Source organism: Trematomus bernacchii, unplaced genomic scaffold (assembly GCF_902827165.1).
Source record: "Trematomus bernacchii unplaced genomic scaffold, fTreBer1.1, whole genome shotgun sequence".
Classification (NCBI taxonomy): Eukaryota; Metazoa; Chordata; class Actinopteri; order Perciformes; family Nototheniidae; genus Trematomus; species Trematomus bernacchii.
The window spans coordinates 4754501-4777907 of record NW_022988043.1 but is presented as its reverse complement, the minus strand read 5'-3'; the positions used below and the strand labels follow the sequence as shown (position 1 = coordinate 4777907).

Below are 23407 nucleotides of genomic sequence, written 5' to 3'. Positions count from 1 at the left end.
ATGTGTACTTTGATACTTAGGCCTACTGTGGAGACATTGCGCCATCTAACGGATTGAGTGTGTATTGCATTAAGATAAAGGATGAAAACTCGCCCCTTTGCTTTGTTGCTAAATATATGTATGTGTTATAAGGGTGGAAATTGTATTTAAAAGATGCAAAACACCCTCACCTGTAAATAATTTGGATTTACGTCATTATAGGAAGAGTTAATATCGGCTTCAGCCACACCTAAACCATCAGGAAAAGACGGTTGGTGAAGCAAGAGGTTACTCCTTTAGTACTTCCGTATTCGCCTCCCACATATAGAATACTTACATTGCTTCTATACTACTACTTGATACCGCTTTACTCATAAATCCAATCCACAGGTTGACTATGCAGAAAAAGATGGCAAATCTATCGATAGTCGTATGCATGAAATATGCTAATATTCCCAAAAATTGGCTTTACTTAAGTTGTTTAACGAACACTCAATACGCATGCGCAACATGAAGTTGCTTCTGCAAGTCAAAGGTGGAATGCTAGCCCTTTAGCTAGTTAAAGTTGTCCTTTACGATCATTTGAGACCCTTTTACATCTAGATATACTGCTCGATAGGAGGTATACACATGCTGGGTGGCTTTTGGGCTTTCTCGAATGGTGTAAATCAGCGGCGCTGGTGTGAACTATCTTGACATTGTATCTTCTTTGGTCACGTGATCGAGTTTCACCGCTGTGATCACATGATTTGTTGTGTATATGATAAAGAAACATGGCTGCCCACCTATCGTACGGTAGAGTCAATTTAAACATCTTGAGAGAAGCTGCACGAAAAGAGCTTCGAGAGTTTTTGGACAAATGTGCGGGAAGTAAGGTAAGGAAATCACACTTATAAATGTAAAATGGCCGAAAAAGTGACAGTTGTGCATATCCACGAAGCTGACAGTTAAGCTAGCCTCTTGGGGCTGTCGATGCTCGGCACATAATTCAAAATACTTGCAATTTCTATAAAACTGAAGTCATGTTTTGATTGTGAATAGACTGACAATGTATCTATTTATTATTGTAACCAGTAGCTTCATAGGAGACAATGACCACAAACATTTCCGCATAGAGATGTTTTTTCAGATCTTTCTACTTGTATACATTACTGTATGTGCTCTTGCACTTCAGGCCATAGTTTGGGATGAATATCTGACGGGACCTTTTGGACTGATAGCTCAATACTCTCTACTGAAGGTAAGTGATCTCTGTGCACTGCATTTGTTATTGTTAAGTAGCCCACACACAAGTCACAGGTCATGAATCTGAAGTTTTCAGATAGTATACACATGTTATATGCTTATTACTGGGTTTTCCAGGAACATGAAGTTGAAAAGATGTTCACCCTCAAGAGTGGCAGACTCCCCGCTGCTGACGTCAAGAATATCATCTTCTTTGTTCGTCCCAGACTGGAGCTCATGGACATCATCGCTGAGAATATCATCAGGTCAGTTTCTGTCTCAAAAACCCACATTTCAAACCATGATCAAGACAGTCTTATATGTCCACAGTTTTTAACACTTTTTTCCTGGATTATGTGCTTTCAGTGAGGACAAGATGCATTCCCCACGAGACTTCCATATTTTGTTTGTTCCTCGGCGGAGCATGCTGTGTGAACAGCGGCTGAAGGAGCAGGGCGTGTTGGCCTCCTTCATCAACATCGACGAGTACATCCTGGACCTGATCCCCTATGATGGAGATCTGCTCTCCATGGAGTATGAGAGTGCTTTCAGGGTGTGTTCAATTTGTTCATCCCAAAATGAATATATATATATATATATATATATATATAATAATAATATATAAATATGCTTTACACATTAAGTATTTATTTGATTTGTGTAGTAAGGATTATATTTAAAATCAAGAAGCACTTAACGCATGTTTTCAACACATTAACATTATTATACTTTATCCATGGGAAAACATGGCAATTGTAATCTGCAGAACCAAAAACAAATATGTATTCTTTTGAATTTTAACATTCATAAGCCATTTTACCTGTGGACAAAAAAGTATTATTTTGCATCCTAGCTGTGATTTATTTCTAACTGTGTTTGTACTCCCTCTTTTTCTGACAGGAGTGCTACTTAGAAAATGACCAAACCAGCCTCTACCACACCGCCAAAGGCCTCATGACCTTACAGGCCCTGTATGGCACCATTCCACAGATATACGGGAAAGGAGAATGTGCAAGGGTGAGTGCGGTATTAGGAGGAATATTTTTGATCATATTTGATTGTTTATCTTTGCCGGGACACACAACATATAATCAAATATATTCCCCTTCAATAAATCCTGGCCTCATTTTCAGCATTCAATTTTCTTTACACCAGCTTGGCCAGACAACCACAACAATAGAACAATTCAAAATGATAAAATGGCACAATATACTTTTTTCTCTCCTCATCTTGTATATTTTCTTGTCCTTTTTCTTTTTGGTTGTTGTAAAAATACTTTTATTTTTGTAAATACTTTTGATATCCACTGTAAAAAAAAATATTAAAAAAAATGCTATAAAAAAGATATACAGTAGGAAATCAAAACCTTACTTTTACTATAAAAAAAGTCACAATTAAACACCATATGAAAAACTAAGAAATAAGACCAAAACAATAACACTCACCAAAATAACATTAAATAATAATAACCAAAATGATGATTAATATTATTCGGACACTGCTAACTGCACAGGCTTGTTAGCATCCTGGTGAGTGAATTGAGTTTGACAGAAGAAATGTTGTGCTTGTTTTCAGCATGTTGCCAACATGATGCTGAGGATGAAGAGGGAGTTTGCCGGCAGTCAGAATCAGATCCTGCCCGTGTTCGACACTCTGCTCCTCCTGGACCGTAACGTGGACCTGCTCACTCCTCTGGCCACGCAGCTCACATACGAGGGTCTCATCGACGAGGTCTATGGAATCACTAACGGTCAGAAAACACCTTTATTGACTCTTTCATCATTATGTGTGGAAAAAACTGCTGTAAATGTTAGTGCACCAGAATACTTTGAACTTTTGGAAATTAGAAATTTGATCTTAAACCTACCGATATCCACATGTCTTTTTACTGTAAAACTGTTAACTGTATGCTGCTTTCTGTATTATTTTCTTACACTAAAACATTTTGTGTATCTATATAATTGTCTACCATAATTGCTATATTCTTGGGCTTTTTATGTAACTGTATTTCATTTTTCACAACTTAATTATTCTAACTCATCTATCAAATGTAATTTCCTCATTCTGAATATTTTAATTAATATCAAAAGATTGCCTCTTCTCTGTTAGTACATTTTTCTGATTTGTTTTTCCTTTTCTTAGTCTTTGTAAATTACTATGTTTCATTGTTGTTGTTGTTGTTGTGCCCTAAATGATCTGCATTATAAATAAAGTTGAATTAATAAACAGTCTGAAGTAAATGCACTCTTACAGTTACGTCACACTGTGTGTTTATTGGATGTCTGTTTCTTTTTCTATTTTAATCACCAGCCTTTTTTTCTCCCTCTGACTCACAGGTTATGTCAAGTTGCCTCCTGAGAAGTTTGCTCAGAAGAAGCAAGGAGAGGCGAGTAAAGATTTACCCACAGAGCCCAAGAAGCTACAGCTAAACTCAGCAGAGGAGCTGTACGCAGAAATACGTGACAAAAACTTCAATGCGGTCGGAGCAGCGCTCAGCAAGAAGGCCAAAATAATTTCAGCAGCCTTTGAGGTTGGTTTTGCCTCATCTTTGTTGCAATATGATGATAGTGTAATTTTGTGTCATGCAAAAATGTTTAAAGAAATGTAGTTACACACTCATTTGCATGCTAATTTAATTTAATTTAAATCCTTGTGGCATTTCACCCTCTAAAGTCATAACGGAAATCCATGAGGTTAGGGAAGTGATGACGATCACTAAGAGATAAGGTGAAGTGCTAATTGTTCCAGCAGAAGGCTTAACGAGGCCAAATTGAAATACTATTCTCTAATCGGCTCAGGTATATTGATTGCAACACAAACCACATTAGTGGAGAGAGTTGATAAGCAAAATAGCGTAACATCAGAGGTTATAATCCAGGAAAGCAATGTAGACAAAATAATCTTACAATTAGAAATGTTTTCACAAATGTAATTTACTCTGTTTGTGTAATCATTGTTAATCCTGAAGGAAATGTCAACAAAAATTGGTTATTGTGTGCTGTGTGGGAGCTGTATTTCATAGAAACAAACTGAAGATGGGTCAAACTGTCTAAAATTAGCCCTCTAAACTTGTTACATCATTCTTCATTTAAACATTTTTGGTGTAGCGGTGTCTTTTTGTGGTACATAAATTGGTTTCCATCATTTAAATGCTGTTTCTAAACATGTTAAAAGTTAATCAAGTAACATTTTTTTTTTTGTCTTTCAGGAGCGTCATAATGCTAAAACAGTGGGAGAAATCAAGCAGTTTGTGTCTCAGCTACCTCACATGCAGGCAGCTCGAAGCTCGCTGGCTAACCACACTTCTGTAGCCGAGCTGATCAAGGACATCACCAGTGCGTAATAAGTCCTTTCTTCCCCCTTTAGCTGCCTTACATTTTATTCTGGGTGCATTTTGTAATGGCACTATATTTTCATAAAGACAAATTACAGCTGTTAGTTTGGGAAAACCAACACGCATTTTTATTATACATAATCAAATGTTTTGGTTTTGAATATAATTAATAAACCTGGTTTTAATAGTTGGTTTATAATCCCATATTTCTGTGCTCTTACAGCATCACATGTTTAAAGGTCCCATGTCATGCTTTTCCGGTTATTACCCGTCCCCTTGTGTGTTATGAAGGTTTTTATGTAAACGGTCTGCAAAGTCACAAACCCTCAAAGTACACCCTGTAGCGAGTAAAACTCTAACACAGAAAATACCTGTCTATGCTGCCCCAAAACGCCTCGTTGGAGATTTCTCTTTTTCTTCCTGGGTACAGTGACGTGACCATACCCAAATGGACCCATTGGTCCAAATGGACCAATCCGTGGAGCTCCTCACACACACACACACACACACACAGACACTCTCTCAGCGGTGAAACTGTGACGCGCTTGGGGGGGGGGTGCTGGTGGAGCCTCGCAGATGGGGGTGCTACAGCACCCTCAGCACCCGTCCCGCGTCCATTCGCGATGTCTCGCTGTCTCGCAGATCCCACGCAGCAAGCAGGAAATGAACCCAGCTCACACTGTCCGCTCCTCGCAGTAGCGAGCCGCGCAACGTCGCCAACACGGCACCCAGACCCCACGCAGCATTCTCATCTGTTTGTCATTACTGGTGTCATTTTCTGGTTGCTAACAAACGCCATTGTAACACAAAATCACTGTCACTGATGTTCCACTGTAACGGTGGTGGACTCATCAGAACAGAGTGGGTGAGCTGACCAATCAGAGCACAGTGGGCTCACAGGGAGGGTGGGGGCAGGAGCTCCAACAAGCCGTGTAGGACAGAGAGTGAATACACATACTATACAGAGATGCTGTATGAGAAACCAATGTGATTTTAGAACATTGAACAATGTAAATCTATTCTAGTAGACCTCGACAATGGAATTATGATCAGTAGAAATGGCCATGTCATGGGACCTTTAAGCTTATAATGTGATAAAAAGCTAATTAATGTCTCTTCTTCCAGCATCTGAGGCCTTCTTCGACAATCTGACAGTTGAGCAGGAGTTTATGACTGGAGTAGAAACGGACAAGGTATTTTTAATCTTACTTCATATTGTTATTTAAGTCTCACATCAGTATTTTTTGTATTTAGTGATTTTTTTCAAATTAGAAATGTTTGCATTATGTTATACCTAATCTATTGGTGCCCTATAGTTCTGATGAATATTATTTGTATGTCCAGGTGAACACGTATATAGAAGACAGCATTGCCCAAAAGGATCCACTGATCAAGATTCTGCGCCTGGTTTCCATGCAGTCGGTCTGCAACAACGGCCTCAAGCAGAAAGTGTTCGACTACTACAGGAGGGAGATCCTGCAGGTAGAGTCACAGAAAGATTAGATTTTGGTCTTTTTTGTGCCCATACTGTACAGTCTTTCATCATCAACAAAGAAAATACTCGTCTAGTGAACTCAAGAAGAAAATCTAATATTACAATTTATTACTATCGAATATTATTATTTGTCTGAATAAATCCTTATTAATGTTGACTTATTAAATGATATTAAAAGCAATTTATTGTAGTGCAGCCTTTGAAACAAGGAAAAGACTATATCTAGTATCAAAATGCAATATCGATAGTATATCAATTGTATTTTATATTTTAAATAATGTCTTTATTTTGTTTTCCATAAAGACCTATGGTTATGAACACATACTGACACTGAACAACCTAGAGAAGGCGGGTCTTTTGAAGCTTCAGTCGAACTCAAGGAACAACTACCCCACTATAAGAAAAACCCTAAAACTGTGGATGGAGGACGCCAATGAACAGGTACAAGACGTATTAAATGAAGAAATAACGATACATGATTTAACCCATCAGTCTTTAAGGAGGATCTTAACCTCTCTGACCTTTTTTATTTTTTGTATTCCTCAGAACCCCAACGACATCTCCTACGTGTACAGTGGCTACGCTCCACTAAGCATCCGACTGACCCAGGTGTTAGCCAGGCCCGGGTGGCGCAGCATCGAAGAGGTGCTGAAGATGCTTCCAGGCCCGCACTTTGAGGAGAGACAGCAGCTGCCCGCCGGGCTGCACAAGAAACGTAAGGACCGAACAAACTGTTTGCTCGCTAAACAGAGTACAAGTAAACGTCCTCCTGCCTGCTGCATGTAGATAAGACACAGGCTTTGTTTCTGTGGAGTCAAACGCTGAACGGCAGGAGATTGATGGCACAAAGCTGACAATACCACAGAGCCACTGTCAGTGTCTGTTGAAGAGAAGGCTTGATAAAAAACATGCTGTGCTTCATTTGTCAGTGACCACCGCCAGTGCTTTCCTTCAGTTTTCCTCCATGTTTTCACATTGGCAATAAGAGGTGTTACACTGAAGGGAATAATGAATTTAATTATAAACTGAATTTGAAATGTGCTAATTAGAAATGCAAGTCTGGGCATTTAGACCGTTGACTTGTTTCTACAGGCCTGCGCTACATTGGATTTTAAAAGGTGATAATGGAGGACTAAAATCTAAGGGAAGGATGACGTATTTATTATTTAATTCATGTCAATGACAATGTCCAAATATGGTGTTTTGGAAGAAAGGGTTTTTAGTTGTGTTTGTTTAAAGTGAGCGATGGCAAAAATTTTATAAATTAATCTTATTGTAAAACTGAAGAAAACCATAGCATACAATATACTCTGGCAAATGTCATGAAGGTATGAAAAAAAAGAAAAGATACTGCCAAGGACTAAAACACACAGAAATGTCTTTCGTGACGCTTAAATTCTCGTTAGCTGTTATATTTTCGTAGTGAGTGACATGCATCTTGTTTACTTCCGCAGGTCAGCAGGGGGAGAATCGAACCACGCTGGTGTTCTTCCTCGGAGGAGTGTCGTATGCAGAAATAGCCGCTCTTCGTTTCCTCTCTCAAATGGAAGACAGCGGGATGGAGTATATTATAGCCACCACGAAACTCCTAAACGGTACAACATGGATCAAATCCCTCATGGACCGGCCCGAGGCCCAGACCTCCTGAGTCACCTGCGTGCACACCTGGCCACATCAAACACCCATCCATCAGAAAACCTCAGCTGCTGTTTTTTATGTCTATATCCGTCTACTGCAGGTGTTTCATTGATGTGTATCCAACATTAGGCTCTTTAAAGGTGCCCTGTGGAGATGTATTTTCTTCACTTGGTGTAACAGACCAAAATGTGTTTATCCTTGCAGCCTGACAAACATGATAAATGCATTTCCTTTTTTTCAGGATATTTGCAAAGCTGATTTATTAAAGTGTGTTATTTGCATGCTTTCATGAGTGCCTTTACTGGTGCTTTTTTGTCCAGTACTGCCAGCAATTGAAAACCATTGGAATCGTGTGAAAACATTTACTGCCTCATGCATGTGAGGATAAAAACAAATTGTTGACCAACCTGTAAAATAATTGCTCCACCAGGCGTATAAACTTTACAGGGTATCTTTAAAATGTTTGCAGTCCCAGGTAATATAATATAAAAGTGGTTTAATGCTACTCTCATGAATCCCTTTGTCCTCTGGCTTCTTGTCCTGCTTTACTATGAAGCTACTGTAAATATGTACGTATGATAAAAATAGTTGGGATGTTTGAGATGTCATGTATAAGATGATAAAGATGCACTTCTTGAATTTTTGGAAGGCTTTTGTAAGGCATACAAATAAAGTCTTAACTAACTGAAATCAAATTTGGATTACATTGTCATGTTTTGCTTATTGTTTTACTTGATAATTTCCAGAAAGGCAAGCTGATCAGGGAGATAAAAGGCAGAGATGGGAGTGTATCCATCAGCGGCGGTCCGGCTCTCTGAAGGAGCAATTAGCTCACTAACAGGCCTCCTATCAGCCGATAATGGCCATGTGCTGTCTGGAGAGCTCAGTCCACGGTCGCACATGATTTGACAGCGCAGGACACTGATTGAATTAGGAGGCCATTTGCTCCGTGTTCCGGTAGAGGGTTACTGTGCTACAGGAGGGTGTTTGATCTCTGTTTCAGTCAATACCCTCTCCGTGCCTTATACACTGTGAGCATAGGGAGACCTGCTGACAGCTCTCAGATATTTTGGTGACCTGTTCTTGGGTACGTTTATGTTCATTTCCATGTTGATTAGCTGGAAATCTTGTGCCTTGAATCAATGGATCAGAAGATACTTAATTATGTTAATTGCAAGCTTGAGGGTTACATATCTGACACTGAAATCCCTTTGTTTGAGGAGCAGGTGCACTGAAGACTTAAACTCCCATTAGATCAATCCCAGGGGATTCAGATCTGTGATCAGTCATTGCTTTTGGCTCCTCCTCTGCCATAGGGGCTTGAAACGCCCAAAGCACAACACACCAACTTGGACTTCAGGACTGGAAGCAGAGGAGCTACTTTCGATCTTCTCCAGACCCGCTCCAACGGCACCGAGGTATGATTGGTTTAAGTTTTCATTTTTACTATATAAATTATATCTTGATCTTGCTTGTGAGTTGTTCCTTCATTGAGTTTTTTGTTTAATTTAGTTTAAATATGTTAAACACATTTAGGACATTGTAGTGTATTTACAAGATTAACTCTATATTAATACCAGTAGGATTGTGTTGAGTATGATATTTTTTCTGACTCCCTCATGGCTCACATCAGCTTTGCTGTAACTTTTGTAGCCAGACGAAAAATACTTGAAAGACAAAATGTATGTATTTGTTTTACACAGCAAGCTGCTTTTTCTATCTTTTTTAATATTTATTCTATACAATCATACATTGAGGGAGAACCGTCATTTTAATCCGAGCTAAGGTTCATACAATTAATGGAGAAACAACTAAAATCAAAGAACAAAAGTATACATGGATATGTCAATTAAAACAAAAATTAAGGAAAAACAGCAATTAAAGTAACGATCAATATCATAAGTTATCTAAACGAAAAACATTCTTAGGTCTTAAAGTCGTGTTGCTGCATGTCTGTCTAACATCAATGCTGGAGAACAAGAAGAAGAAGAAGAAGATGGACCTTTATTAATCCCCCGAGGGGGAAATTCAGTTTCCACTCTGTCGTACACACACATGCGTTTTTATACAGGTAATATAGTACACACAGTACACACGTTTTAGAACATGCACATACATATACAATCTGTAGTCTTTGTGACTATACACAAAGAAAGTGGATCAATATTGAACCAATTTAGTGCAATTCACAGATAAATTATTAATAGTGTTCTTTTGACAATAAAGCCTCTTCAGCTTCTAAAAAGGCTAGAAATAAATCGATTTGCACTTCTGATATAAATAAACCTTAAATAATACATAAAGCACTAAAGAGAATGTACTTACATCGAGAGGTACTCAAATATTTTACATAAGTTAAAGTAGTAATACCACAGTGTAGATATACTCTGTTACAAGTGACTCAAAGTACTATTTATAGTATAGCTCTATTTATAATTATATACTATTAATAAGTATAGGAAAATAAAATATATATAAAGTACCAAAGGAAAAGTATTTCCTCTGCACAAAGGCCCATTTCAGAAAAATATGTATTATGAGGTTAATTTTAATTATTTGTCTCTGTAGTAAAGTATAAAGTCATATAAAATGGAAATACCTCAAGTTAAGTACTTCAAAATGGTTCTGTATGTCACTTGTTACTGCTTAAGTAAGTATAGGATTAAGGAACATATAAGTCATTTATTTGATCTTATGTTCTTTGTCTTATTTTATTATATTACCCTGAGTGTTAGTGCAGTGAACGACCACCTTGTTCACATTACAGTTGTTTTCTACTTTTGTATTCTATTGTGAAATTCAAATTAAAAAGGTGTGTGTTTGCAGGATGGGTGGAGGTGAGAACATGGGACAGCTGGCTCAACCTTGTCGCAGGCAGAAGATGCAGCAGGACCCTCTGGATGTGGACCCGTTGTTTATCCGCTTCCTCCGGACGTTCAAGGAAGTCCTCAAATTTGTTCTCTTCAGCTACACGGTGCTGTTTGGTGCTCTGCTCCTTGCCAGATGGACCACTTATTTTATGTTGGGGAAATGAAAAGAGAGTGACTGTTGACGAATGAGCCTGTTCACAGACTTAGAGCTCATTAATGAAGTTGATCAGGCAGACCTGCTCTGGATTTGTGGTCTATGCAGTTCCTATCAATTATTAATGTCTCCCACACTCAACAATAACAACTGGAGTGATCATGTTTGCTTCTCCTTTTGATTAACACTCTGCATTAGTGCTCACAGCTACAGTGTTAGGTTTTAAAAAATAATCCAAACAGGGTTTTACAGGCACTTAGATTGAATGATACCCATGTTAACCATGCCAACTTGCATCAAATGTGTTTGTTCACAATGCTTACATGTGCAAATTAGAAATTGTTATATCTGCTGTGTTGCAAAATGACCACAGTGAAGCTATAAAACAGTATTGTATGGTTGTGTAGCACACAACAAACAGTATTGTGTATTCTTGTAGATAAAATCTTGAAATCTGTATTTTTCCTTGTGGAAGCACATGTACAATTTGTCAAAAACGTTTTATGTTAATAAGATATAAAAGCAGTGGGACGTCGGCTGTTATTGTGACAAAAAAAGCTGTTCCTTGGTGTTGAATCACCAGAAAGGCAAAGTGGAGAGCTGCCCCGAGGCCATGCTCCCAGAGCGTCGGAAGATTGTATTGCACACTATTCTTTAATAAATTGGTAAAGAATTGAAATATTAAATACTCGACCAAATTACAATATAAATTTGAATGTTTGGCCTGCTTTATTACCCATCTTGACATCCTGTCCTGTAAGTTAAATTGGAATGTGATGGCCTTTATCATGTTTAATTTATATCACGCATAATAAGTCCCTTGGCTAAGGGTTAAAATACCAACCATGCTGAAATGTCACAGTTTGTAATCTTTCCCCCTTGTTTCGTCACCTTTCTGCTTACACTGTCCTATAAAAGGCAAAAGAAAGTGCCAAAAATAATAATACATCTTAAATAAAAATATCAAAATGGAATTGGGAGAGGGATGAGTCAATAGTCCTTCTTCAAACACATGGAAGACTGTTTTACATGTCACAGTGGGAGAAGCACAGGTGTAAATAATACATTTAATATTGGCTGATTTACATTTAGCTTCTTCAGATTTTTGATATTGTGTGCACTGCTTCATTGTCACACTGTCATGGCTTGTTGGGACATTTAAATTGAACATTTAGTGACCGCTGAGATTCACTAACTATGACAACACAAAATGTCTGGTTGTGACAAAGCCTACTTGTATTAGGGTCCTCCCTAAAATAGGTGCCCTGGGTTCCCAGTGCAGGTAAATGTGACTAATCTGTAGTTTGCATGGCAGTTAATTTGTCATTAAAATAGATTGAAATCCTTCAAAACAGCTATCTGTCCAGCAGACGAAAGACAATATGGCAGATCCTTTGGAAGCTCAGTGGAAGTTGCAGGTGGTAAATACTTTTAGCCTATGGTGCCAACACAGATTTTAATATTTTAATTATGTGTCAGGAGTAGCGTCCCAAACATGTAATACATAATTTACACAACTACTATACATATTTAGATGAATAATTGAATTATCTTTAGATATATCTCTTGCATATTAAAAGTATGTAGGCCTAGGCCTTTTATTTTCTAAATTAAACTAAAGTTTGCTTCGTTTTTGCTCAGAACCAAAAACTAACCCTGAGTGTGTGGGTTTGTTCGATTTCCTTCCCCGATACAACCCACATGGGCGGGGCTACGTTATAACATGGTTTTCTGGTAGAAAAAAAGTCCAAATAACTTTGAATTGAAGATTAAACGTTCAATAAATCAATTAACCTGCTCTCTGGGGACAGCAAAAAGACCCATATCCACGACGGACCAGGAGTAATGAAGATTAAAATGTCACGGTGCAGTCTCACCGCTCTCTGTTTGACGCCTGCTGAACGCCGCCCGCGTTGCGCCATTTTGAAAGTAATACTGGGAGAGGCAGAGGCGAGGGAAATCTCAAAGTAGAGTGCAAAGTCTAAAATTCACTTCTGAGGATTTGCAGTTATTTTTATTTAATTAAAAAACAGCGTCCTGCTGTCTATATCATCCGAGCTGACGACTTGGACGGTGTTCGGATTTAATAGCAGCACTCCCCGGTGTATTCCTGCACTGCTCCTCTGTCAGAACCAGCAGCCGACCCGGGTCAGCTCCGGTCCAGGGCCCGATACAGAGACACCCTGTCTGAGTCTCTCACCATGGCAGGTAAGACTACCGAGAAAACACTGCCAGAGTGGCTGAGGTTTAATCATTTTTCTGCACTTAATATCCTGTTCTGCACAGATGATGGGTTTGTCTCTGTTGTGGTTAACTAGCGCAGGCTAGTTAGCAAGCTAGGATACCTACAAGATGCTAGTGTGTGCTAATGACAGTGTGAAAGTAAGAGTTTTCGAATGCTAAACATGCCTAAACGATTTCCTGTTGCATGTGAATATGTTACATTGCTTAAATAATGCAATAAGAATAAAGTAGCAGCGTCTATGTACTCATTTTACTGATTTTAGCTAAGTTAGCAGCACCATGCTAACGCGTGTAAAGTTGTCTTTGCTGGTGGTTTGTTAAAACTTGGGTCTGTGTTTCGTGCAGGGGCCGGCGGTGGGAACAGTGATGTGCAATGGTGCTTTTCACAAGTCAAAGGAGCGATAGATGATGATGTTGCTGAAGGTAAGTCCATGTGCTGGTCCACTGAACATTTGCTAACATGCACTGTCTGATTGGCATCCTGTGCATGCTTGTTTTGAAGTAAGCTTTAATGCTACTGCCACACATTTTGTTTTAGCTTTTCATAAAAGTTATATGATAATTACAAATTAAGAGAATTAACCTGTTTTCACTGAATGTTCATTATTGTGGCACTTCCCTGCTGATTTTCCTGTGGGCCAGACAACTGGTTAAACTGGCAGACTAGACAAATATTTGCTGCAAAATGTCAGAAGTCACAACTTTTAAACTCCCCACAGTGGATTTGTCCAGTGCCTGTGATGCTAATTTGGAATTATTGGGAGGGAAATACACATCATAATGGAATAGATTTAAAGTTTTTACTTCTGCGGGAGAAGGGCACCTCGTAATCGTAATGAGGAACTAAATATATAAGTACGTTTATTTGGTTGAGAAATCAGTTAACCTCAAATATGTCTCTCAGAGTGCATTAAAGTCCTGCTTTTCCAAAGGGTCTGATTGGCCAAGTCAACATAAAACAAAACAAAATCTAGCCATGCAGATGCTCTTATATTGTTTGACTATTACTGCAATCCTAATTGGAGCGAATGTAAATTCATTTGTGGTACTCAAAGCATAACAATATGCTTTACAAACTTTGTGCTGGTTCCTTAAGATAATCCTTTTCAGGAACATTTCATTTTCATTAAACCATTTTCATTCATATAGTAGTTCACACTACAAAAGAGGTTAGGTATTATATCTGTGATTATCCTTATCTTTATTTGATCTGGATAAACTAGTTATTGCACCACAATAGATCAAACTAACAAAGTAGATGAGGATAATAAAGTGCACAACTATTGTGCTAAGTAGGACATTTCCATATGTATGCTGGACCTTTTACTTCGTATATGAAAGGGAAAAAAATGCTAGATTGTCCCACCTCTTTTCCCACTGTCCAAGTGCTTTTAACACCTATGTTTACAGTACATGATGTACCTATTTGTGTGTAAATGACTACACAGTTGTTTACAGTAAGCTTTGTCGCATAAGTTTTGACGTTAGCCATTGCTTGTGTCAATACATGGCAGTACACAGGCTGAATACTTAACTATAATAGGTGTAGCTTTTACAGAAATAGTAGTCTTTAATACGCTGTCCTCTTTTGCTTTGTATGAGAGTTTGTATGGGGTCAGATCGTATCAGGCACTATGTGCGCTGGGTTTAGAGTGGAACAACACCATAGTCTATATTAAGGATTGCACAAGCTCAGAACAGTGCCAGCCTGTAAACAGGGATTGATTGTTGTATTGTAGCATTTGATGAGAATGCTTGTCTTTGAAAAGTGCAGAATAGCTGCAAAGGGCAAGATGTTTTACCCTCCAGAGTGCTCAGTAGCCCCATGATTGCACTAGCACCCTGTACTGTGCATAAATACATGTACGTCACTACTCTGTTGTGTTTTCACCATGTCACTGTACAGTATTTGTATTACTCCTCGAAACATTTTGTACACTATTGTAAAAAATGGTAAACCCCAAAATTCTGCATACCTGCATCAAAAATATTGTACACACACATTTAATTTTCTAATCACACTACTTTATTTACAGCTGACATCATATCTACTGTTGAATTCAACCACTCTGGCGAGTTGCTAGCCACTGGGGACAAAGGAGGACGTGTTGTCATTTTTCAGCAAGAGCCAGAGGTACGTTTTGGTGACTCATTAGACTGATCTTAGTATAAAATGGTGCAACCTTTATTTTTCTAATCTGATATATCCATAGTTTAGTCAAGCTGTTTTTCAATTGAACTGAACTCAGAATTTAAGCTAATGATTGCCTGTGAAATTAAAAAGAAAACGCTGGTGCTTCGGATCATACATGACCTGAAATGCTGTCTTTTGATCTATTTCTAGTAAAATAATACCTAAACTTCTTTCTGATATGTCTTTGTTCAGAGTAAGAATCAGCCGCAGTGCAGAGGAGAATACAATGTTTACAGCACCTTCCAGAGCCATGAGCCTGAGTTCGACTACCTGAAAAGCCTTGAGATCGAGGAGAAGATCAACAAGATCCGATGGCTGCCTCAGAAGAATGCAGCACAGTTCCTGTTGTCTACAAACGGTTAGTAACCCAGTGTATTCTGAGTTGGTGATATTTCTCATTTGAAAATGAAACCTTTCCGTCTGTATTATTCTGTTACTGAAGATGAGCTTTTCATGATGTATGCTCGTTCTTATTCGCAGACAAAACCATAAAGCTGTGGAAAATTAGTGAGCGTGACAAGAGACCAGAGGGCTACAATCTGAAGGAAGAGGATGGGCGATACAGAGATCTTAATACTGTCACAACACTACGGGTGTGTATGAAATCATTTATCATTTCCAACAATGTTTAACATGTATGTGCTATAAATTGTTAGAATTTATCGTGTTTTAATGGGCAGACATTATTGCAGACAGACATCCAGCAATCATGTTTATAACTACACCTGAGGTTGCAGTCAAAGTTTCATTCCACATTTTCCCCCCTTGTCATGTTCATCCTCCCCTTTGGGACACACGGATCTATATATATTGAATAGTTTCCAAATATAGACTCAGTCTAACAGTCTGGTGTGTTACACAGAGGCTATCCCCTATTTATCTTTGTTTAAAAAGACACTGTTTGTCAGTTTAGTGAAACCCTTTTTTACCCCCCACACAACCAGTCAAAAATGTGATTTATAAAAACGGATGACAAAATGATCACACCACACTTTCCTTTTAAATTAAAGTGATGCTAACCCCACTTTCTCTCAGGTGCCAGTATTCAGGCCCATGGACCTGATGGTGGAGGCCAGCCCTAGACGAGTGTTTTCGAATGCTCACACCTACCATATCAACTCCATCTCGGTCAACAGTGATTGTGAGACATACCTGTCTGCAGATGACCTGCGCATCAACCTGTGGAACCTGGAGATCAACGATCGCAGCTTTAGTATCCTTTTGCTCTCTAACTCCATGCCACCATCATCTACTGTAGGGCTTAACATAATAGTGAGTATTCTTTCTATCTTTAATTATCTCTCTAATGGAAGAAAAGCATTGCATTTGCAAGAATACTTACTGTACTGGGAAATGCCTTAATCCGTTTTTCTGTGTATGCACAGTGTGATATAGTTGTTATATATAATCCCACGCATTCTACCTGTCCACCACTCTTCAGTCAAATTGGACACAGTCGGATTGTATCCCCTGCAACAACACGGAAACAGTGTTTTTGTCTTGCCATGTTTAGTCAAAAAACAAATAATCCTTTGCAAACAAACAATGATTTTCTAGTTCTATGCTGATGTAAACAGTAGACACTGTTTAAATGCAGACCAAACATTGTTAAAATAGTCAGTGTCATATTTCGTTCTACCACCAGATGTCACCAAAGTATTATTCACTTTTACACAGTATCAACATATAGTAGTATACAAGTTACAGTAAAATGTGTACATTTGATGCCAAAACATTTTTAGTTTATAAAAGTTTATATCCTGTATTGAGCTGACCTCATGATGTCCGTCCTCTCTGAACTATCAGTGCCAGCGAAATACTACTGGACATTGTAAGTGCATTAAAAAAAAATAACAGTGCTGATTGCGCCCCTAACAAGCTCAGAACAAGGTATTATTATTATTTATTTGTTAACCTATCAAACTATAAAAAAAACATCTTTATTTGCTGATCCATAGCAGTGTTCATTTTTATTTTAAAGTGGTTAAGAATATCTTGTGGAAGCCGTTTGACCTTAACCCCACCTCTCCAGACATTGTTGACATAAAGCCAACCAACATGGAGGAGTTGACGGAGGTGATCACAGCGGCGGAGTTTCACCCCAACCAATGCAACACTTTTGTCTACAGCAGCAGCAAGGGCACCATCCGCTTGTGTGACATGAGAGCATCAGCACTGTGCGACCAGCACGCCAAACGTAAGCCAGCTTCATTGACACAGTGTGCCTGCAGGGGAGCTGCTCAACTCTGAAGTGTTGGCTGGATGTTGGACAGTGAAACAGGGACATTAGTGAGAGACATTTCTGTCAAGACAGCCTCAACTCCAAACAGTTACAATTGTGAGGCCAGTCTTTTACGTGAAGTGCAGTGGCCATAGCCTATTTATCAACACACATGTTGACTAGAGTTGAATTTGAGTCAGACATTTTGTTTGAAAGGTAGTTTTAACAGCTGAGATACAGCCAGTGTCAAGAAGTCTGTTTTATCGGTTTTAACCAAGGACACAGTTTCCTAAGAAAAAGTTGTAATTGGTGAATGACATACACCTGGCCAGTTGTGTGAAAGATGGAAGGTTGTGTCACAGAGACATCGTTAGTGTTATTGGTAACACCTGGGATCTTCCCAGGTGTTCCCATGACAAGTGAAAGTGTCCTTCTGAAAAATGCTCAAGTATAACTTCCTATATTTCTCAAGAGTTGTACAATGCCAGTTGCAGCAAGTGCAGCTAAATATGCTGATATATATTGTTATACAGTATTTAGACTCAGTAAGTACTTAATTTAGGGTTCGATCCCCAAACTGCTTCTTCTGATTTATTTTTTTATCTTTAGAGGAAGCAGTCTTGTAAAAACTTGATGCATATACTAATATTCCAAAATGTTGCTTGTCAATGCAATTATTAGCAATCAGGGTGTACTAATGACACGTGTTCTTTTTATTTTTTAAGAGTTTGAAGAGCCAGAGGACCCGAACAATCGTTCATTCTTTTCTGAAATCATCTCATCCATCTCTGATGTGAAGTTCAGCCACAGCGGACGCTACATGATGACCCGCGACTACCTGTCAGTCAAAATCTGGGATCTCAACATGGAGTCCCGGCCAGTAGAGACATATCAGGTCAGTAACTGTTGCTGTGCTGAGACATAAGTTACATCAGTGTCTTTTCTGCAGATGCAGTGCCCACATTTAGTCATTCTCACAATATCCAGAATCCCTTTGCAACTTTATTTTCAATCTTGCATAACTATTGATTATAACTACAATGCTTCAACATCCCTTTTTTTTTTTTTAAACAGGTGCATGAATATCTCAGGAGTAAATTGTGTTCGCTCTATGAGAATGACTGCATCTTCGACAAGTTTGAGTGCTGCTGGAATGGGAATGACAGGTTAGTATTTGGTCTATTATATCAGGGTAAAGCATGCCTTTTGGTGAACTGTTATTTCTCTGCTAGATGTCACGATTGTGAAAGCAAATTGAGAAAGTTTATTCAACACAACTTTACTAGCCAACAACACTGGGCTTATCAATAACTGTGGTTATCTGCACCATGCAGAGCATAAGTGTGACATGGTTAGGGTGTCGGGCGTGTTCTGCATATGCTCCTGGTAGAAGTTCATGGCAGAAAACTACATTTTATGATCAACAATATCATTTGGTCCCCCATCACTCACTTATATCCTGTCTCTGCAGCGTTGTGATGACCGGCTCCTACAACAACTTCTTCAGGATGTTTGACAGAGGCTATCGGCAGGACGTGACCCTGGAGGCGTCGCGGGAGAACAGCAAGCCACGCTCGGTCCTGAAACCTCGCAAAGTAAGCACAGGTGGGAAGCGCAAAAAGGATGAGATCAGTGTAGACAGTCTGGACTTTAACAAGAAGATCCTCCACACTGCCTGGCATCCTCTGGACAACATCATTGCTGTGGCCACCACCAACAATCTGTACATATTCCAGGAAAAACTGAACTAGCATTTGTCGAACCGCTCAGATGATACACGCATACAAACAATATCTGTCCGTCTTTGCCTAAATCCCCAAGTCTTGATATGATCTGCCCTCTGTGACTTAAGTGTTGAATGTGACAACAATAAAACAGGAAAACAATACATCCAAGCAGGCCATCACAAGCACATTCTCCATTTGTTTGGGAAATGCAAACAGGCAGGGTTTGTAGATCTGAGTCCAGAATTTGGGATTTAGTGACGGTTTCTCCATTAAGAGTACTCTATATACCAAGCTACCATTTGCAACTCCACTACATCCCAAACCAAAGGGAAAATGTGTTAAATACACACGTTTGGGTAGTTTATTTCTTTGTGCCATCGTGACATACTTCATTTTTATGTCAGAGCAGCAACTTAAGATTCTGTAGCTTCCATGTTTTATTAGTTTTAATAGGAACAATTTTCTTCTGTTATAACTTCTTTCTGTCACCAAGTTCCTTTTTCGCGCTGGGTTAAAAATGCTTCTAGTACACGCTGTCAACACTCCATATTTGCCCCAAGTATTTCTCAAGTTGCCAATTTCACTCACAGCTTCTATCCTAATGTACAGTATGGTAATGCTGTTAAAGGAATATTCTCGTGTTATATCATGTTTTATCTCATTCTCTACTAATAGCTTACATTACTTCTGGCCTTTGACCAAAGCGTACCAATATTTCTGAGATGGTCGTTTATTTCTCTACAGTAAGTAACTACATTTAACCGAATCAACATTAATTCCAACTCAGTGGACTTCCTGTTGTCTTTGATTAAGTCAAAGTAGTTCTTTGGTGATCACGCAGTTAAAAGCCATACTTTTTCTGTGTTCAAGAATACTATAACATCTGACACTTTAAGTCAGCTACTTCAAATCTGCCTTTTGAATGGAGGAAACAAGGAAATTCTCTAACAGAAGTTTGAAAATGCATTAGCTTGACGCTAAAAACTGTAATGCTGGAGTATCCTGAACATATCAGCATCCGGTTTTTACACCAATCCAAAGCTAGTTTCCAACCTTTAAGTCGATTTTCCTTGTATTTAATTGTCTACATATATGGAAATGGTCAGCAGTCATGTATATTAATGTGTAGATAATGGCTAAAAATATATACAACCCGAGTAGTCCTTTAACATGGGCAGCAGCGCGCGCCGCACACATATTTGTCAGGTATTGTAGATTTGGGAGTTGAATGAGGGCTTATCATGCCAAAGAAACCAGTTGTATGCACCCTAAAGTTAAATTCATTGAGAGTTTTCTTACAGACGAGGTGTCCTTGGTCATGTTTGGAGCATCGTATAAAGCACAGGAAAAAGGTTTTATAGGTGGTAGAGCATGATGGCGTGATGTAGCCTAATTCTCTCGTAGTCTTTGGCACCGAACCTGAGTCCCGCTGCCAGCTGCCCCACAAAGCCTGTCGTGTTGTCGCAGATCGCTTTAATCTCTTGATCTAGTTTCTGTTGGTAGGGATTTTTTTATGATGTTTTGTACTGTACCTGGTGATAAAAGAAGAATAATCACTAGAGCTGATTTATTTTTGTATAAATTGAGGCAATAGGATTACAGTCTGTTCACTGTAGTTTCTTTAGCTGTCTATCTCGGACTGATTGTAGATGGAAGGTCGCCTTTTTCGGGTAAACCTTTTTGTCATGACTTTTTGTTCATTCTGGCGAGTATTTCTTTAAAAGCTAGTGACTTTTTGTGACGTTTCTCACGTGGGATGTCCCAAGAAAAGTACTTTCAGGTGTCAGTACCTCTGTAGTCATGAGCACTATAACAGTTTATTTTTTTAATTTGGCAGACTGTAACTGATGTTTATGTAGACTTTATTTGGATGCTTCAGAGTTGGATTCTTGGTTAATTTGGATCTCAACTTTCTGATTTTGTGCCATGGTTTTTGTTTCTGAGTAATTAAGCTCGCTGTGAAAGAATAGGCCCTTGTGGGTCTAAATGGGAAAGACATTTTAACCAACATGTAATGTAAAATTAAATCGAGACAGGAATGACATGTCTTCTCCTGTGATGCAGGAGAAGACAGTCTTGTTTATTTAAAGAAGATAATTTGTGAACCACTTGGGTTGCGCATGTTGTATGGAAGTGGTCATCACTGACTGTATTGAACATGGGAAAATACTTTTTAACAAAGGAACGTTGCCGTTTCTTTGCTACACTATGCTTCAGTCACCAGTGCCAATTCTTTTTCTGGGGCAAACGGGTTGAGAAAAGCACAGTTTCCACCTTATTAAAAAGAAATATGACAGATTAAGCCATTGAATCAGGGCATGAAGCTTATTGGTCGACTGGATCATATTTATGTAAGTTATTGTGTCACTCCTACCTTTTTATAAAACTGATTTCCAGTCACTAGTATGCCACCAAAATAACCACCCGTCTTTATACGGTGGTGTTAAGCTACTGTGGAGTGTCTCTCTCTCAGGGCTCTGGGTAATCTCTGGTAATGAGGCACTTTGCTAATCTTTATTTTGAGAAACAACTTTTCTTTAGTGTCTGATGCAAGATTGTGTGAGGATTATTCACGTAATTAGCCTAGTGTCATTTATGTATAAACCTGTTTAATGTGGCACCTTTATCCCATTCCACAGTCAAGAATGATCCAGTTATTAGCCACCAATTTACAAAGAGTTGACCATTCAAAATATTATCCATCCAGAGGAAGCATTTACTCACTCTGTTAAATAACAAGTTGCTCCAACATTCTGTTGGTGAGAAATATTTGAAAACGCAAACATCTGTATAAAAACGATACTTCATTGCAACTGGCAAGGTTTGTTAAAAATTAATAAAAATCTTGAGTAGCATTGGCTTTTATAAAAATTCCCATTTTTGCAGAAGCAGTCATCAGTTGCCGGAGCATTATTGAAAAGTCTCTTACATTCATTTAAAAAAAAAAAAAACATAACGCATGAAAAATAATCATCTTTTCAGATTCCCCTCATATTGTCTTTTATAGCTATTGTTCAAGGCTATGGTGTAAACCACAAAGATGTTCAAAGGAACCCTAATGCCTTTCTTATAGCGTTAACAAGAAATACGATAATCAAGTATGTTTCTTGAATTTTCTGGAGAGCCAGACAGGAGACTGCTCAGGGGAATTTACCGCTGCTCTGTGATCAAAACCTTTTACCTTCAAAAGAAAAAAGGCTACTTTTCAGTACTTTAAAAAAAACCTGCCTTAACAGGTAAATAATACAATTTGCTTCAATTGTTTTTGAAAATGAACCTTGGGCCGGAGAAACTTGCCCTGCTAAGGATCCTGAAGTCTCAAGAGAATGGCCTAAATTGGAGTTATGAGGTTTTTCCACTTGAAGCAGCATTATATACATGTCTAATGTATCACAGGATTAAAACAAAATGCACTTTTTATTTTTTGTGAATTTCATTAATTTGTATGTTGTTTTTTTTCTTTCAAGGGGCTCTTGAATTAAAGAGTTTGGGTGATTGTTTTTTTTGTGGGGGGGGACTACAAATGGTTAATTGTACAGCTATGTTTGTCTTTGTCAAATGGAATAAAATACAATTTAGATGAAAAGTAATAAAGAATTTCAAACCTGAATTCTGAATAAAATAACTCTTTTATGGTTCGTGTTGGGAAGATAATGGGCTGTAAATGTGAAATAATCACATAAACAGAGACTTAACGCACATTACTATGTATACAACTATGGCAAGTATACCTGTACTGTTTTAAAATGTAGAACTGGCCTGTTCTCAGCCTATTTCATCAGCAGGGCGGAGTCCCTGTACTGTGCTTTCAAAATGACTAAATATCTTCAAATCCCTCCAGAAATGCCGGACAGCTCAAATCTTACTAAAATGATGGAACAATGGATTTATCATCCTTACCATGATAGTTTCCGTCCAATTCATAACACACCAGGACCCTTTTATGGAGGGGTGACCCTCTACAGGAAACACTGCTAATGGAAATGCCTGCCTCTACATTAATAGTTAAGTCAAGTCAATGCAGCACTTACTGAAGAGCCTTACTACTGTCGTCAGTCTTTAAACACTGCAAAGAGATGGCTCGGAGGGATAGTCATCAGCTAGTGAAGTCCTATGATTCAAACGTGTTTTGTCATGCACAGTAGCCACAGTGTAGTTTTAGAAATGAAAATCTAATATCCCAGGATCCTCCAACAATGCAACATTAAGACAAGAAACTAAAATTAAATAGTGCAAGAGACATACTGGTGCAAATAAGATGCAGGAATAATAATAATAATAAGCATACTTTATTTATCTCTTAGGTGTAAATTCAGGCAAGAATTAA

General features: G+C 38.5%; 2 protein-coding genes and 1 long non-coding RNA gene across 3 annotated transcripts; all 3 read left to right on the top strand.

Annotated features, from left to right (window-relative positions):
- The first annotated feature begins 721 nt into the window (after positions 1 to 721).
- Positions 722 to 8365, top strand: vps33a (VPS33A core subunit of CORVET and HOPS complexes). The gene is made up of 13 exons (XM_034118573.1): positions 722 to 854; positions 1154 to 1219; positions 1342 to 1469; positions 1570 to 1756; positions 2104 to 2220; positions 2779 to 2953; positions 3540 to 3733; positions 4412 to 4538; positions 5663 to 5730; positions 5882 to 6019; positions 6336 to 6473; positions 6579 to 6747; positions 7487 to 8365. The coding sequence occupies exons 1-13, from the start codon at positions 753 to 755 to the stop codon at positions 7678 to 7680; spliced, it is 1803 nt and encodes a 600-aa protein (XP_033974464.1). The 5' UTR covers positions 722 to 752; the 3' UTR covers positions 7681 to 8365.
- A 653-nt stretch (positions 8366 to 9018) lies between these two features.
- Positions 9019 to 11404, top strand: LOC117472666. Its single transcript, XR_004554952.1, has 2 exons — positions 9019 to 9088; positions 10497 to 11404. It is a non-coding gene; the product is annotated as an uncharacterized LOC117472666 (long non-coding RNA).
- A 1056-nt stretch (positions 11405 to 12460) lies between these two features.
- Positions 12461 to 22690, top strand: ppp2r2aa (protein phosphatase 2, regulatory subunit B, alpha a). Its single transcript, XM_034117976.1, has 10 exons — positions 12461 to 12902; positions 13284 to 13361; positions 14975 to 15072; positions 15325 to 15490; positions 15613 to 15725; positions 16168 to 16345; positions 17165 to 17329; positions 18079 to 18248; positions 18428 to 18519; positions 18825 to 22690. Exons 1-10 carry the CDS (start codon positions 12896 to 12898, stop codon positions 19102 to 19104), a joined length of 1347 nt encoding a protein of 448 aa, XP_033973867.1. The 5' UTR covers positions 12461 to 12895; the 3' UTR covers positions 19105 to 22690.
- Positions 22691 to 23407: the final 717 nt, after the last annotated feature.